At 36.7% G+C, this 15,414-nt stretch overlaps 1 protein-coding gene across 2 annotated transcripts in view; it reads right to left on the bottom strand.

Moving 5' to 3' along the window:
• The window catches only part of STK3 (serine/threonine kinase 3), a 127,474-nt gene that overhangs the window by 20,030 nt on the left and 92,030 nt on the right, over positions 1–15,414 (bottom strand). Inside the window, exon 11 of one of the 2 annotated variants that reach the window (XM_039382383.1) lies at positions 15,053–15,166. The exons of the other annotated variant lie outside the window; for it this stretch is intronic. Within the exon in view, the coding sequence (XP_039238317.1) occupies positions 15,137–15,166 (30 nt within the window). The 3' untranslated portion in view covers positions 15,053–15,136. Of the gene's footprint in view, positions 1–15,052; positions 15,167–15,414 lie in introns of those variants that run through there. 2 annotated transcript variants of the gene reach the window in all.

The raw sequence follows: 15,414 nt of genomic DNA, 5'->3' as shown, positions 1-15,414 counted from the left end.
TCACCCCAAACAGAGAGATATATTTTCATTTGCAAACTCAAACGATTTTCCAGGTAGACTCTACTGGTGACAGAGAAGTGGCTTTTGGATTTAAGCCACCATCTTCTGAAATGCTGTCACAGCTTTGAAAACAAACTGCCTTGTTGAACTACCACAAATATTGAGTAGGGGACCAACTAGCCAATTCTTTCCCCTAGAATAAACAAACTGCCAGCTCAGGTTTGGATGAGGAAAAAAACAGACTACTTTTTCTGCTTAATGTCTTTGAGAACTGCACTGCTGCTGACACAGCTGGAGACCTTGCATTCTTATGGTCTGATATCAGAGTGTAATCAAAGACTAGATGTCCCAGCTTCCTATCATCACAGAAGTTACACTAGCAATTTAAGAATACTATAGACATGTAGAAAGTAATGTTTTGTTGGTTTTTTTGACAACACTGAAAAGCTAAGGTTTTTATTTTAATATTACTACTTCATCTCATACACACATATATGCACAAAGTTGAAATTACAAATGTTGTATAAGCCATCAGAATTCACAATGCTGTAAAATCAAACACGTTAGAGAAAACAAAAAGTAATGTAAGCAAATTATTTTGTTACAATGAATGTCAAATTCACCAAAGGCTCCACTGAAAGGCACGATGAATGCAATCAATGACTTCAAAATATTTTACATTCCCAATTATGAAGAGGTATTTTAAAGTAGTAATATAATGTTGCATACAAAAAAACTTGTGGGACTGGGCCATCACTTAATTTTGTAATGTACGTAACTTTGCTTCCATTTTCATTAGTGATTCTGACTTGGTACTCTCATTCACAGAGGTATTGCATTCTTGCAGTCCTCATCCATTTCAATCTCAGACCACTTTCCTCTTTCCTCAGTATCTCTTATTGATTTAAATACAATCTTAGAGAAAATTCTGCTGGGTTTTGCCATCATTATCTCCAAACCTCTTCAATTCTGGGAGTTTGTATTTATGCCATCTGATGGTCCGTATTGCACAGGGAATCCTAGTAATTATGAATTAAATGCCTACTAACGTGGTTGATGATGATGTTGCTAGAATGCCAGTCACGTTTACCAGATCCTGGCCATCAGAATAATAACAGTAAAGGAGTATTTTCCGTAATTTAACAATTTCTCCTACTTCAACAAATGTATTCTATTTATCCTCTCCTAAGCAGCATCACAGTGCACAGTAAGTTGGAAAGAAGCAGCAACATTGCAAAATTACAAGGCCATTTAAATTAATCACATTAATTTGCTTAATTATGCTGAAAATATTTCACCTCTTTCTTAGCATCATAATGTAAAATTTTGGAAGCAATATAATTTGAAAATTGACAAATTTGCTATTTAATGTTGCCATAACAACCATAGAAAATTGTGTAAGAAAATACCAAGCAATAAAGGATGAAATGCCATAGAAACAGATAAGAATAGAACAAGTTGTGTCAGTACTAGCCTTAAGGAAAATTTTAGGCACAGAAAACCTCATGGACAGAATTATGAAAAGATGGAGAAACAGAAAAGGGTAGTTAATGTTGGGAAATCAAAAACGTAGCTATATGGCATAGTGCCAATGTTCTCCAACAGAGATTACAGGCAGATTAATCAAAACCTCTACGAAAACTAAAACACATTAGATAAAAATTCAGCAGAGATTATGTCAGAGACTTGTTTTGCTTTTTTGCTTTTTTTTTAAATCTCTTGCTTATAACAATATTGCTGCAGTGTCACACAATATAAATAGTCAAAAGCCCTCAAAACCTGAATACAGTAATAGCTAAATTGCTGCCAGTTCTACACGGTTTTCTACAACTCCCTCCAGCAGAAGGAACTAACAATTGACTTAGGAAGTTATGAAGGAATTCAAATGTAGGGATCTATTTTCCTGTAGGTCAACCCACTACTGCACTGTATAATAAATGAAAACATGAGATGATATCATTTCATCTCTGCTCCTCACCTTTCCAACGACCTTTCAGAGGAAACATCCTGAAGCCTGAATTTTGTTTAACATGGAAGTCATATGGGCTGGATAATATGACATTCCTACCTATGAGCAAAACATCTTTAATGCATTTATTCTTCCTAAAATAAAAATAAATGTTATACAGATATCTCTATATCAAAGCTACAATCAATACACAGGCCAGTCCAAAGCAAAGTTTTGTGTTCAGTAGAAGAAATAGTGCATTTACAGCTCTTTTTTTAAACAATTAACAAGTCAAAATTGAACCTCTCTCTAGTAAAACTCCATTTTGGATGTTATCCGCTGCCTTGTATTGACAGCATAATCAGGAGAAACACCACCTTCTCACATCTCTCTTGTTTCAAAGGACAAAAAAGCAGATGGGATTAAAATGGAGCTCAAACCAAAGATGGTATATTTAGATTTGATTCAGCAGACATATGGAAACCATTACGTAAATAAGGGAATTGTTGCATAAAAACATTCAGGTGAGATGCAACTTAACCAAAGACAAGAATCTTGGGAGCAGCATAAAAAACGACAGAGACTAAGGAAGTAGCTTCATTCTACACCGAATCTAACTTAATGACAGGAGGTAGCCTGAAGGGTCAGTCCTGCTGTCTGAAACCCTCAGGCTCCTGACCATTTCCTTGCATGAGATCCACCAATTCTGCAGCTGCAGGGTGAGCTGAGAGAAAGGAGAGAGGAGGACAAGGAGGTGTCAGACATATTTTAATTGACTCAGCTCTCTGGCTACCACCTCACTGGTGGTCTCACTGGACTGAGACATGAAGAGAAACAGAAATGAGCTGGTGCCCCCTTCTGCCATGCCTCTCTCTTTTCACAGCTCCCATCTCCTGAATAAACTTGGGGTATGCCACCCATCTGTCCCTGGTTCCAAGCTACAGAGGCCACGATCAACCTTTCAGCAGGCCAAAGACAACAGCTGACTATGGACCTCAGGCTACAACCTGAGCATAGGTGTCAATCCGGATCTCTCTTCTCAGAGGCAAATTAGAGGTGACAGTATTGAAAATTAGAGCAAATTAACTCCTTTGAAGCCTTCACCCTTGCTGAATTTGGACAATACAATTCAAAAGTTATCCGGACACCTGCACAATCACATAAGTCTAATTTCCTTGAGAAACAGACAAAAAATAATATGCAGCTAGATGGCACAAAAATAATCTTTTTACAAGGTAATTACAAATTGGAAACACCAACACGATTAAATGTTAGCAGAAAGCATGTAGTAAAGACTGAGTATCCCATTTTGAATGAGTATAGGTTGGGGGGAGATTATATAAATCTATGAAAGATGGTTGTGCTTTCATGACAAAGTGAATAAAATTGATTTTATACAGTACAACTACTAAATCTTATAAAATATTTCCCCCAAAGCTCTGGCAACAGGATTACTAGTTTCCTTCAAATTCAGTCTGCCTGCAGAACTGTAAACAAAATTAAATACAACAGTGGGGGATTCTGCAGGTTTGGAGTCAACCAATACTGCAGTTTTTCTCTTCCTGGTACTCACAGCACTTTAGAAGAAACTTAGAGATGGTGTATCCTCAGCACATTTTAGGATCCATGGTATATTTGATAGTGAAATAACAAGACCAAAAAACAGCACGACATCTGAAAACCCAACAAGCTGTAAGTGAAAATTTAATGCCAGCAAGCAAAGCTTTTGTACTAGTTATTTCTTGTGGGTTTGGGAATAGTAGAATTAGAAAATAGAATTTTAAAAGTTTTTCTTACTTCACAATATTTTTTTAAATGCCAAGTGCCCACAGTAAATGTTTTGTTAGGATCATCAGTCATTATCAGTGGGCTATACAATACATGCTTTTGAAAAACCTTTCTATAACACCATCCCACAATATAAACTGTTGCAATAATTTTTTATGTTCTTATATCTCTTCCTAATACAAACTAAAAATATTATGAGAAAAATGAAAAGGGAATAAAAGCAACAGAACAAGAATCTAGTACCATGGATTCTTTCATTCTCTCTATAAATTCGATCTTCTCACATTTATAAAAAGAATGTGAATTAGGCCCAATAGTGGATGTAGATGGGGACCTACTCAAATGCTGCTGTTATACAACAATGAATTTTAAGGCACAATCTTACTCATCAATTGTATTTCTAAAAAGCCTTCACACCCTTGAAAAGGAAGAAAGACCATCTTTGGAGAAAAAGTTTCAGATGACACCTCCAGCCCACGCTGAATGTTGCTTTAGTGTTACTACTGAGGTTCTGACCTGTGTTTAATTAACTGCCCCTGGATGAACTCAGAAGCATTCAAAACCTCTCTTGGAAAAGCCTCCAAAAACTTGGCATCACATCTTCTCATCATCGTGCAAAAGTATCACTTTATCAAAATTCTTATTCCTGAAGTAATGACACTTTTTACTGGTAAGTACTTCACAACTTCGTTCAGTTTTACTTCATGCTATGCAACATGTAACACTGAGGTCAAAATGTGTTACTAAAACAACAGGCTAAGATTATTCACAACCTGAACTGGCAAAACAAAGGCAGTGGGGAAAGGGAGGTTTTCACTCATTGTCATCCAGCACAGCACATGGTCCAGGACCATGCAGTTTGTTATCACAGTACTCTCCTGTAAGGCAGATGGCTTTTCACAAAGCAAAGTCTGAAGTGTAGTCTAATTGTATTTAGATTCCCTGTACCACATCATCACGACATATGTGTCAATTTAAAGGATTCAACTAATTTCAGGTGACTGCTTCGAAAATTTCAAAATCAGAAGTCTCAGCTACTGTCAACAGCAGAGCTCTGACTGAACATGGCTCAGTTTAACCTTTCAATATGTATGCCCTAAAAGTAATATATTACTTCTTACCATAAAACTCCCACACACCCAAACTAGAATCCCTTCTATACTCAAAATGTGAAGTGGCCTTGTACATCCACTCAAGAAGGAAGAACTAGAAAGGAAATTTTGGCACGGAAGAGTCAGAAAACTCTCCATTCATTATTCCTATGACTGTTCATCTAGATTCTAAAGCACCAGTGTCAGCATGAGCCTGGTGCTTTAGAAGACAACCTGAAGACATTTACCAAACTCCTGAGATGACTCCTGTAGATCTCCCTAAACTGATACAAAGTCCTGCTGTACTTATAGGAAAATCTCTCTCTTGCTGGCTTCACAAGCAGATATGGCTGCTACTAACTAAAATAATAAAAAGCATCATTTTGACTCTGTACTTTTGTCCTTGTAAGTCAACATATGTTTTTTTTATGTACATTTGTAGTAAACAGTCAACAGCAACCACCACGGAAAGGAGAAAAACTCCTTTAGAGAATATATCAAGCATGTAAGACATTACTCCTACATAAAAATAGACACTACATGTTCATGAATGCATTGAACACAGCAATTCTAGTTAAATTTCACAAAAAGTGAGCTGTGATCATAGACTGCCTGGCACCAAATACCATGTACTTAAGAAGAGTACAAGGCAAAACAAAGCATGAAGCTTGATAGTATAATCAGATAAAAAAAATAAAACTACTCCTAAAAAACTCCATATGGATAAGCTAGCACGTTTTCACTTAAATACCTGACACTTACTCAATTGATAGCCACCTGCATACAAAGTTCCTGGCAGCTTTAAAATAATTTTTTTCTTTCTTCTTTTTTTTTTTTTTATTAAAGAATATTCTTCAAGCTAGTTCCCATCACATCAAGCACAAACATGCTTCAGAAATGGAATGTGTCTTATTTTAATCTTTCACCTTTGCTCAGCTGAAGAAACTTGTATTGTTAATAATAAGAGGCAAACCAGATCTTACTTAAATTATTATTTATGTTTTGTGTTTATACATTCTCAGGAACACTGCATTCCAAATTGATAACTACTTGTTTCTGTGGGATTTTGTGGAGTTTCTTTTTTTTTCTTGATTGTTTGTGCTTGTGGGTGGGGTTTTTTTTGGTTGGTGATTATTTTGCAGGGTTATTTGGAGGTTGTTTGTTTTTTAATATTTTTAATGCCGTCAGTCCTGCAAAAGCTAGCAGGATCACCAGGCTCCTGACTCAGTAGTTTCATACATCAGGCAGTTATTTCAATTTTTAGCTGAAAATCCCTAGTATGCATTCCATAAATCATGGTCTGGGAATAGGGGCATTCCCACAGCTCTGGCACCACTTTCTCAAAGGGGACTGCATATTCCCAGTTACATTCCGAGACCCCGCACGTACAGCCTGTGAACCGTCTTTCTTCCAGAGCCTGGTTAGATCCCAGCACAGCAGCGTATGCACGTGCTAGCTCCAGGACAAACACGTGCAGGGGGGGTGAGAGCTCCCTGGCCCACACTGTACAGCTCCTGGACTGTGGAGGAGCGTGGGCAGCTGCTGCAGGTCACCATCAACTACAACAGCTCCAGCACAGGCGGCACAGGTACATTCCACCACCTTTGCCTGCTGTTAGAGATGGGCTTATAAATGTACAGCTTAGACCACTTGCTTTATTTTCCAAATTAACAGAAAGATTATCATGTAATAAGAAAGCAGCGTAATTGTTTGGCAGCAGGTTTCAAGAAATGGATACTTTTGTGGATCCAAGGTTATCAGGATAAACTGCACAAGAAATGAATTCATTTACAGTAGAAAATAAGATTACAGAACAAAAATACAGACAATAGGGATTAGGATTAGTTATGTAGCAGTAAACCATGCAAAACCATGCAAAGAAATAAGGATATCTTTAAAAAAAATAAGCAGCAATCCGATATGAAAGTAATTTTCAAATACTATCACATTCCCATAACTACAACTAAACCAGCCCAGCAACACCACAGTAATCCTTCTTCCTCATCTGGGATTTTAACAAGCCTAAATTCTAAAACAGATAATGGGATGTAAACAGAAGATTAAGAATTATCCCCTCATACTGATTCACTTGTCATAGGTTCTGGGCTTGCTGAAATTCTGGTCCTTCCTCTATAGAAAAACAAATGGCAAAAGGAATTGCCCAGCTATTCTGTGTTAGCATGTTGAAATTTCTCCCTCAGGAAACATGGCATAAGCACGAAGCTCAGCAACTTCCTTCTGGTGACTGCATTTTTATATGGCTGGCTGATTTTTGCAGGCCTTCTAAGGCATCTCTCATCAATTCCTGGTCACTTTACTTTGAAGTCTACAGAAATCACATAACTAAACAATCTAATTCTTTAAATTTCAACTGCATAGAAATATTCAAAATACTAAAGTATAGATATTCCTTGTTTCACCTGAATTCAGTGAGGTAAATTTATGGTATTCCAAAGGGATGGATTTTAGAGAATGGACTTTAAAAAAACAAACAAAGAACCCACAACCAAACAACACACACCAAAAAAAAAAAAAAAAAAAAAAAAAAAAAAAAAGAAGAAAACCACACCCAAATACCCCCCTAAACAGACCTGAAAAACACCCCAATCCCCCCAAAAAACCAACCCAAAAAACTAAACTCCACATAAACCCCCACAAAATCCCCAAGAGCCAATCAGATACCACTTTTGCAAGTACTAGCCTAAATTTTATGTATCCCTCTAGCTTAGGACTACTTTAATTTTTGAAGGCAAATCTAAGGGATTTCACTTGCAAATATGAAATTGAAGCAGCACATTTACTGTAGTTCTTTTCAGTTTAACTCTTCCCAAAATACACAGGGTATGAATAAAAGGGATGCCAGCCTTGGGAGATGGAAGACCATGAAAGTCTTCCTGGTTAAACCAACTTCCATGGACTCTGCCCCGGACTGGTAAGATCCATAGTTTACAATCCACCCCTGCTCCGCTCTGAGAGAACCACAGGGGCCTCAGGGAGGGTCAGAGGCGCAGAAGCAATGAATATCATAATGAATTCTGCATCCATTAAGGTTTGATTACTGTGTACTGTGTACACCATACTACACAAAGTATTTCCAGAGAAAGAAATTCAACCCACTAGTACAAAAGGACTCCATTCCCTTTCAGGTATTATTTCTGTTGCTTTGAACCGTTGCTTGGTACTGCAGCTGTCAGTGGAAGTTCACCCTAATAACAAATTGCTCCATAGGCTCTCTAACTAGCTTCGTTCTTTCTTAAATCTATGCCATAAAATTGTACATCATATATATTTTTGTTCCATTTAAATTCAACACTAGGCATGGGAACATATTTCTATGTTACAGGTACTTTTGCAAAAATCTGAGAGTAGTTTAATTTAAAAGCCATGGACAGCAACCTAAAGCAATTTTTGACCATGCAAAATGTTTTATAAATAGTTCCATGTGTGCTGTTCATCTGGAGTCTCACTAGAGACGAATAACGACCTTGTATTTCATTCTCATTTACTCTGAATTAGGCAAACCTTGTGGTTTTAATTACAAACTTAATACACCTGGCACGGTCTAATTACAGAAAACAAAACATCATTTAAACAAAGGGTGACCTTGAACTTAGTCTATCAAAATAACAGTTAACTTTAAGTTTTCAGTTTTTAACAAACTGCCAAGACATGCAATAGCAATTTTCCAAATGTGATCATATGCCTTTAGAGCAACAGATTTAGTGCATTAGGAAACATCTGTACACACCCTTTATGGCTTTCCTCATTATTAATGCAAATCCCTCTTAGATTTCAATAGTGCTATAAACAGTTCCATAGGTAAACACCAAGTTCACACTACTGATATGTTTAACGTTAGACTGTACTAAATCTAGATTTGACAAGCAGCAGCCCATTGAAGCTGAAGCAACTTTTTATCAGAAACTTAGTGATTTTGTGAGAGTATTGCAACTACAACAAAGGGAACACGAAGCTGTAGCAATGATGACATGCTGCAAAAGAGGCAAACGGCGCTGATACCAGAAACTGAAATAAATACATTAGAAACCACGTTACTGTTGGAATGTGGTTACTTACCTGCTTGAAAACTGAGTATGTGCTTTAATTCCTTCTTCAGTCGTGCTGAAGAATTTCAGTGACAGATTGGTTTTAGAAGAATGCTCCAACATAATAGTGAATGGTCTTCATGTATCTGATACAGTTTTTTTACTTCTATTTGTGACCAAGAAATGCTAAAAAGTATATTTAATAAAGCATCTGGGATTTAAAGTCAAAAGAATGCAATGCCTACACAAAATTCAATAAAACCTAAAATTTCTGTAATATAATGTAAAATGATGTGATCTGGTTGAGAATCTTTTTCACACTGCAAATTCATTTTAATATGGGAATAACTTAAGTACACATTCTCAAAAGATTTCTAGTCATTTCCTTGTACTTGTGAATTTGGTTATCATTACAGACCTAGAGCTTCCCACCTCAGCATGCCAGAACAGCAAATGTACAGTGCATTTGAGGTAAATGATGTCAATAACAGTACTGAGGAGACAGGAATTAAAACCTGAGCATGCTCAGCAAAGATCTACCAAACTACTGGCTAATTCACAAAGAGCTGGTTTTCAAAGATGTACTCTCAGAATACTTGTCTATGTTCCGTACTGCCGACCACAGCGTACTTCTAAAACAGAACAGTCCAGTGCACAAGGAGCAGAGAAGTTGGTTATTAGAAATTTTGACAATGTTTCAGCACAAAAAGATTGCTGCATCTGCTGACACAGCAAATGTTTTGAACACAGATGTCAAGAAAGTTGAGGTGTTTTGCAAGTATACCAAGTCTGAATAGGTTGATACTTGTTGAGAAAAATAATTCTTCACCCATCAATAGATTAAAGAAATTCATATGAAAGTATCCTATATAGATAAGCAAATCTGTTCAAGGTTATCATGAATGCTGACAAACACACTTAATTTACTTGGTTGGCAAAATAAGAACAACATTGACTGTCTAAAGGAGAAAAGGATCCCAAACTTTTAATACCCAACAGACAGAATTCAATAAATATATTAAAATAAAGAGTAAGAAATTATTTTACAACATAAACTATATATGTAATAGATGATGATTAAATAATTATATATGTCACTTATTATTTAAATGAACTGCAATAGCATTCAAACCAAGACTCCATTGCCCGACACATACACAATCCAAACCGCCTAGAAGGGGATATGATCTAAATGAGATTTGTCACAAAGTAGTACATCATTAGAAAGTGAAGATGAGATATATGGAAGTGAGCAGGATTTACGCTTCACGTGAGACCTGATGGCAGGACTCCTGAATCTTATTCCAGCTCTGCTGTGAGCTCATGTAAAATAACACACTTTCTATGTGTCTCTGCCACCATTCTCCTGATAACATTTTTCTTTTTTATCATTACAAGGCTATAATTAAGGAAGACCTTGAATAAATACTCAGATCTGAATCCTTCTCACTGTGGTCAATGGAGCAAAAGGTCCCTGTCACTGCAATTATATTGCTTTAGCTCTACCAGAAAACCCTGTTCTCACAACATAGGCTATGCTGAACACACAAATATGGCACCCACTAACATACCACAAAAATAATGTGCCACAGGTTCAAACAGTATTTCATTCTCTTCAGATCTGGCATGGCTATGCTACTTTGAAATTAAAATAATTCTGTCCATCGAACAATGCTAGTGACATAAACATAACCTGGAGCAAAATAGGCACATTACATTAGCACAGAGGAATAAAATTAGGACTGGCAGTTTAAAAAGGTATTCTGGAAAAAAAGCCTTAAGACTATGCAGGTAAAATGCTCTACAGGTGAATTTCACAAACTCTGAAATGAGTGAGAAACAGAGTTAAAGTGCAGTTCATCTGCAAGTAGGAAACAATAATAGTTTTTCCTGAAAAGAATTTCCCTAATTAGGAAGATAAAATCAAAATCAAAATCACCATTTCACAAGCACAATATAGGCAAATTAAGAAAATCTTTTTGTTCAATTAAATCTGATCAAAATAAACTGACACTATTTAGTCTCTGAACTGTTCAAAGCACACAGTTAATTACTTTACAGCTAGAATGACAGCACAATATACTTGTCAAAAATATGGTAAGGCAAATAAGAACACATCTTTAAAAACCAGTGCAAATTCAACTCTACTGTCTTTCTTCTTTTGTACTAGAACCAAGAGATAAACTTTAAGTTTCAAAGACTGTGTCCTTAAGTTGGCATTCATAGTTACAGTAGTGAGTTTAATTAACCTATCTCAATATGTGTACAGTACAAGACACTCTCTTCTTTCAAGCCCTTAATACCAGCCTTACGACATCACAATATAGTCCAAGCAGAAGATCATCTGCTATAAAAAAGCATTCCTACAAACCACTGAATTACATGAATGAAAAACACTGAGACTGAAGATAATGGCTCCATCCGTGTTTTCTACACTACACAACTATTTTAAGAACTCTTGAGGCATCCTTGAGGAAAAATTCCTTGCTATCTGCCAGTGGCTAGCCTCTTCCTTCAGTGAGACCAATAATTTATTTACATGGTATCTTAAAACAGTTCACACATGAAACAACAAAGAGGTTTTGTTTGGTTGGTTTTTAACCTTACACTATTTTGTCTTTGTGTCCAAAAAGAAAGACTCTGAGCTCAAAAACCTTTTTTCTGGATCTGTCTAGAATCCATCCAATGTGTAGGGAGAGAAAGTAGCTCCTTCAAGAAGATGACACACAGACCAATTAATCTCCCCTGGCTGTTGTCAAAGGGTTTACAAGGATTTTTACAAGGGTTTCCTGTGCTATGGTTACAAAACCAGGGATGACTTATCACAAACTAAAATTATCGCCTGCCTGATGACAGGTGTCCTATTCCCGGAGAACCAGCTATTCCCACCTGGGAATGCTCATGATGCAAGTACAGAATCAACATATGGGGGAACCAATCATATTCTTGGCAGCTATTGACAACTTGGTTATGCTGCAGGGACCTTCAAAGTAGACATGAATGCCAAGTCTTTATAATAATTTCTGGGGTGGGTATTTATACAGTTACGTATATATTGTTTTAGTTGTGCAATATTCTCCCCAAGACAAACATGTAATGGAAGATTTAATGACCTATGTAACTTGAGTAAGTTATTCCTCCTTGGAGGAGTAAGAATTGTTGAAGATGTTCAAAGAGCTATAACTAGGCACAACATCATAAAATTTTAAACTGAAGATCAAAAAAATATTGTTTAGCTTTCAGATCTATAAACTGTGACACAGGCCCCAGAGGAAAGTGATGGAAGTTACCTTCAATTCAGACATGCTAAGATAGTCTGGAAAAGCATTTGGTAGCATGTTTACTTTAGTAGGGATACAGAAAAGATCATTTAGTAAGTAATTTTAATATCTTATTTTTCAGATTAATAGTAGTTTGGACAAGAACTACCCTACTAACTAAAAATAATACAGTAGTACACAGAAGAAGAAACTACTGAAATCAATATTTAGTTGCTAATTTACTTTAGGACAACCTCATACATGCACTCGTATTTGAATTACCAGGTCAACACATCCCATGTATAAAAAGCTCAAAAATCACTGAAAGAATAAAGCATTGTTCTCATTGTTTTGGATATTGCAATGGATATTACCAGTGGACTTGTGTGGTTTTGTGACTTTATGTTTTCTTTATGTTAGGTTTCATTTAAAACATAACAGGAAAGTGAAGTTCAAGCTTATTGGAAATTAAAATTTTGAAAGACCACAAAAAACCACGACAGTCTACATAAATCAACTTTTTTATCCTTTGCAAGAAAACCATCTATTCATAATATTTCTGAACCTTTCTGATTTAGATTTGAAGGAGAAAAATAACTTGTACAATTCTTTCCCAATAACTTAAAGAGTCATTATTTGCAGATTGCTTTGGAAAACTCCAGAGATAAGACCAGAAACTGATGATCCTCAAGTACTAGTGTATTCAGGTACATATCTTTGGAGAAATTTTGCCTGCCCACGAATTAGCAGCAGAGGCAAGTTTGCCTCAAATACAAGGTATTTTTAATATAACCTTGTCTATTCACAACTTAGTGGCAGATGCAAACTACACTTGAGATCCTGCAGAGTTTTTAACATAACTGAAGGTAGACTCTTGACTAACTAAGTGGTACTATAAACACAAGTTGTAAATCACATCTTAATAACGTAGGCAAGACAAATTAATGCCTTGCTGAATTACAGGTAGAAACTTGGTATTTTCAAAGAAGAGGGACGAGAGGGTCAAAGAATGCCAGTATGAATTCTCAGAGAGGCAAAGCCAGAGACAGGCAGATAACTTACAGAAATAAGAAAGTTTAAATAGTTGATAGGTACAAATTACTGGCAGGAACTTATATTACAGTTAAGTTTACACACCTTCAGAGTTCATACCAAAAAAGGTGATAAATCACAGTTGGCACAGATTAATGTAATACAAATTATTTGATCTAACCATTCATTAACTGTTATCAGACAGTGTTGTGCTGAAAGGAAAACTGGAACGAAGAGATCAAACAAAGTAAATCTGCATACTAGCAAGAGGAAACAATTAAAAAACAAGAAAAAAACATTTTAAAAAAGGGTTGCAAATGCTATCATTAGTCTTACATAGGAAAATGTAAAACAAGTTTTGACTCAGTTTTTTACTTACGGAATTACCAAGTGACTGGGATTTGACACCTATTACAACAGAAACAAGGCAGTGTCTCACAAAAACCCCACCCGCCTTCTACCCAATTTCAAGAGTAACCTTCTTTCTATTCTTTCTTTCTTTTTTCATACTGTATGGATATCCAAAGAATTTTAGTTTTAACCAAAATACCAACAGCTGCTGAAATAAGAGAACATGAATGTTTTCTATAGTCATATTAACATGCAGAAATACAGCTCAATATATTACACCAACTATTTACCTCCACAGCTCCACTTCTCTAATACGGTTACAATTAGATTGTATTGCCATGGAGAATAACCACAGTCCTCTAATTTTGATTGCTGCTGAAGTTTTTCCCTTCATCTTTGTCCCAGAATGCCTTACTACTGAACAGAAATCCCCGTTCTTCTAAATGCCCAGATAGGAAATCAAAACCATAAACCTGGCAGTGAAAGAGAACAAGCATTACAGTTTCCAATGATAGCAGAAGACTTGCAGCCTCATGGTGGTTTCATTATTTTCATTTTCTTGCAATAGTGTGTGAAATTAACAACCCCAAAACTTAACTGAGTGGTTGTTATGTAAAGAACCACACATACAGATGTAGGATCCTTCAAGTAGAAGTTTCTTCTGAATTTATGTTTTCTTGTGTCTTAATTTCTCTTACTTCATTAAACTAGTGGATGTAGAAGTATCCTTCCTAAAATTTGCTCTTTAATTCCCAAAGACCTTTTTTTTTTATAAATAAGAATATACACCACCACCTAAAATAAGTTATTGAGCAGTAACCAGAACATCTTTGAAATGGGATGCTCTATGCATATACACTCAAGGCCATGTTGTGGAGGTTGCATATGTGAGGTACCAACCGGTAAATGTGCATCCTTGGTTCCTCACATCCAGAATCCCCAGTAACTTTCAATGGGACTTCACGTAGAGTTCAGAATATACACATGAACATAATTTCTTGAATAAGTTCCATTACAAGCTGAACCCATCAGCTGAGTGATGAAGAAATGTAAAACCTTGAGGAAAACAGCTGAATCATGCACAGAAGCCCTCAGTGATGACACTGTGCTTACAAAAGGCGCACGTGGAATTTACCGGGACAAATCTGCAAGTCTCAGGGATGGAAACATTCATTAGTGTACCTACTTGCCAATCATCTATCTGTTGCAAAATACCAAGACAGCTCTGAGCCAGGTCTGACTTGATTACAATTCTGAGGACAGCGAGTCACTCCACTGAACAGCCAAGAAACGCATTCAGGCCACCCTGAAGCCCTTGCACTGCAGAAAAGGCCTTCTTCTGAGAAGTTCCAGAGAAGGTTGACGACTTCAACGAGTAGGAATTTGGAAGCAGTACTTCTGTACATGTGATATGGGGCAATTTGAGGACAGTTCCAAAAGAAGAAATGAGAAAGCAGCTAGACTGATGCTCTGTATCTGGCAAGTGTAAGCAGTTATGTAGAGACTCACTGAAGTGATCTTAACTGTAGGACAGATGGTATTCGTGCTTTAGATCACTGAGGGAGAACCAGACCTGGCGCTCTTTCCAATAAAGCGAGCATCTGCAACGGTGCTTCTCAGTTACGGAGCTATGGCTGCATGACAGAAGTGCTGCATCAGGAAAAGATAGAGAAGTGCTGATACAGGTCATGAAAACTTACTCTTGTGTCAAAGACAGAGATGAACTTCTAGGTACAGAAGACTGCTGAAATAAGTCTTACCAGGTATGGTGGGTTTAGCCTTGCTAACAGCCAAATTCCCACCCAGTTGCTCATTCCTCTGTCTTTCTTATCAGGATAGGGGAAGAAAATTGGATGAGAAAGTTCATGTCTTCAGATAAAGACAGGGAGATTGCTTAC

This window comes from Pipra filicauda, unplaced genomic scaffold, assembly GCF_003945595.2.
Source record: "Pipra filicauda isolate LSUMZ 115617 unplaced genomic scaffold, ASM394559v2 scaffold110_size2237424_pilon, whole genome shotgun sequence".
In the NCBI taxonomy this organism is placed as follows: Eukaryota; Metazoa; Chordata; class Aves; order Passeriformes; family Pipridae; genus Pipra; species Pipra filicauda.
This window is presented reverse-complemented; position numbering and strand designations above follow the sequence as displayed.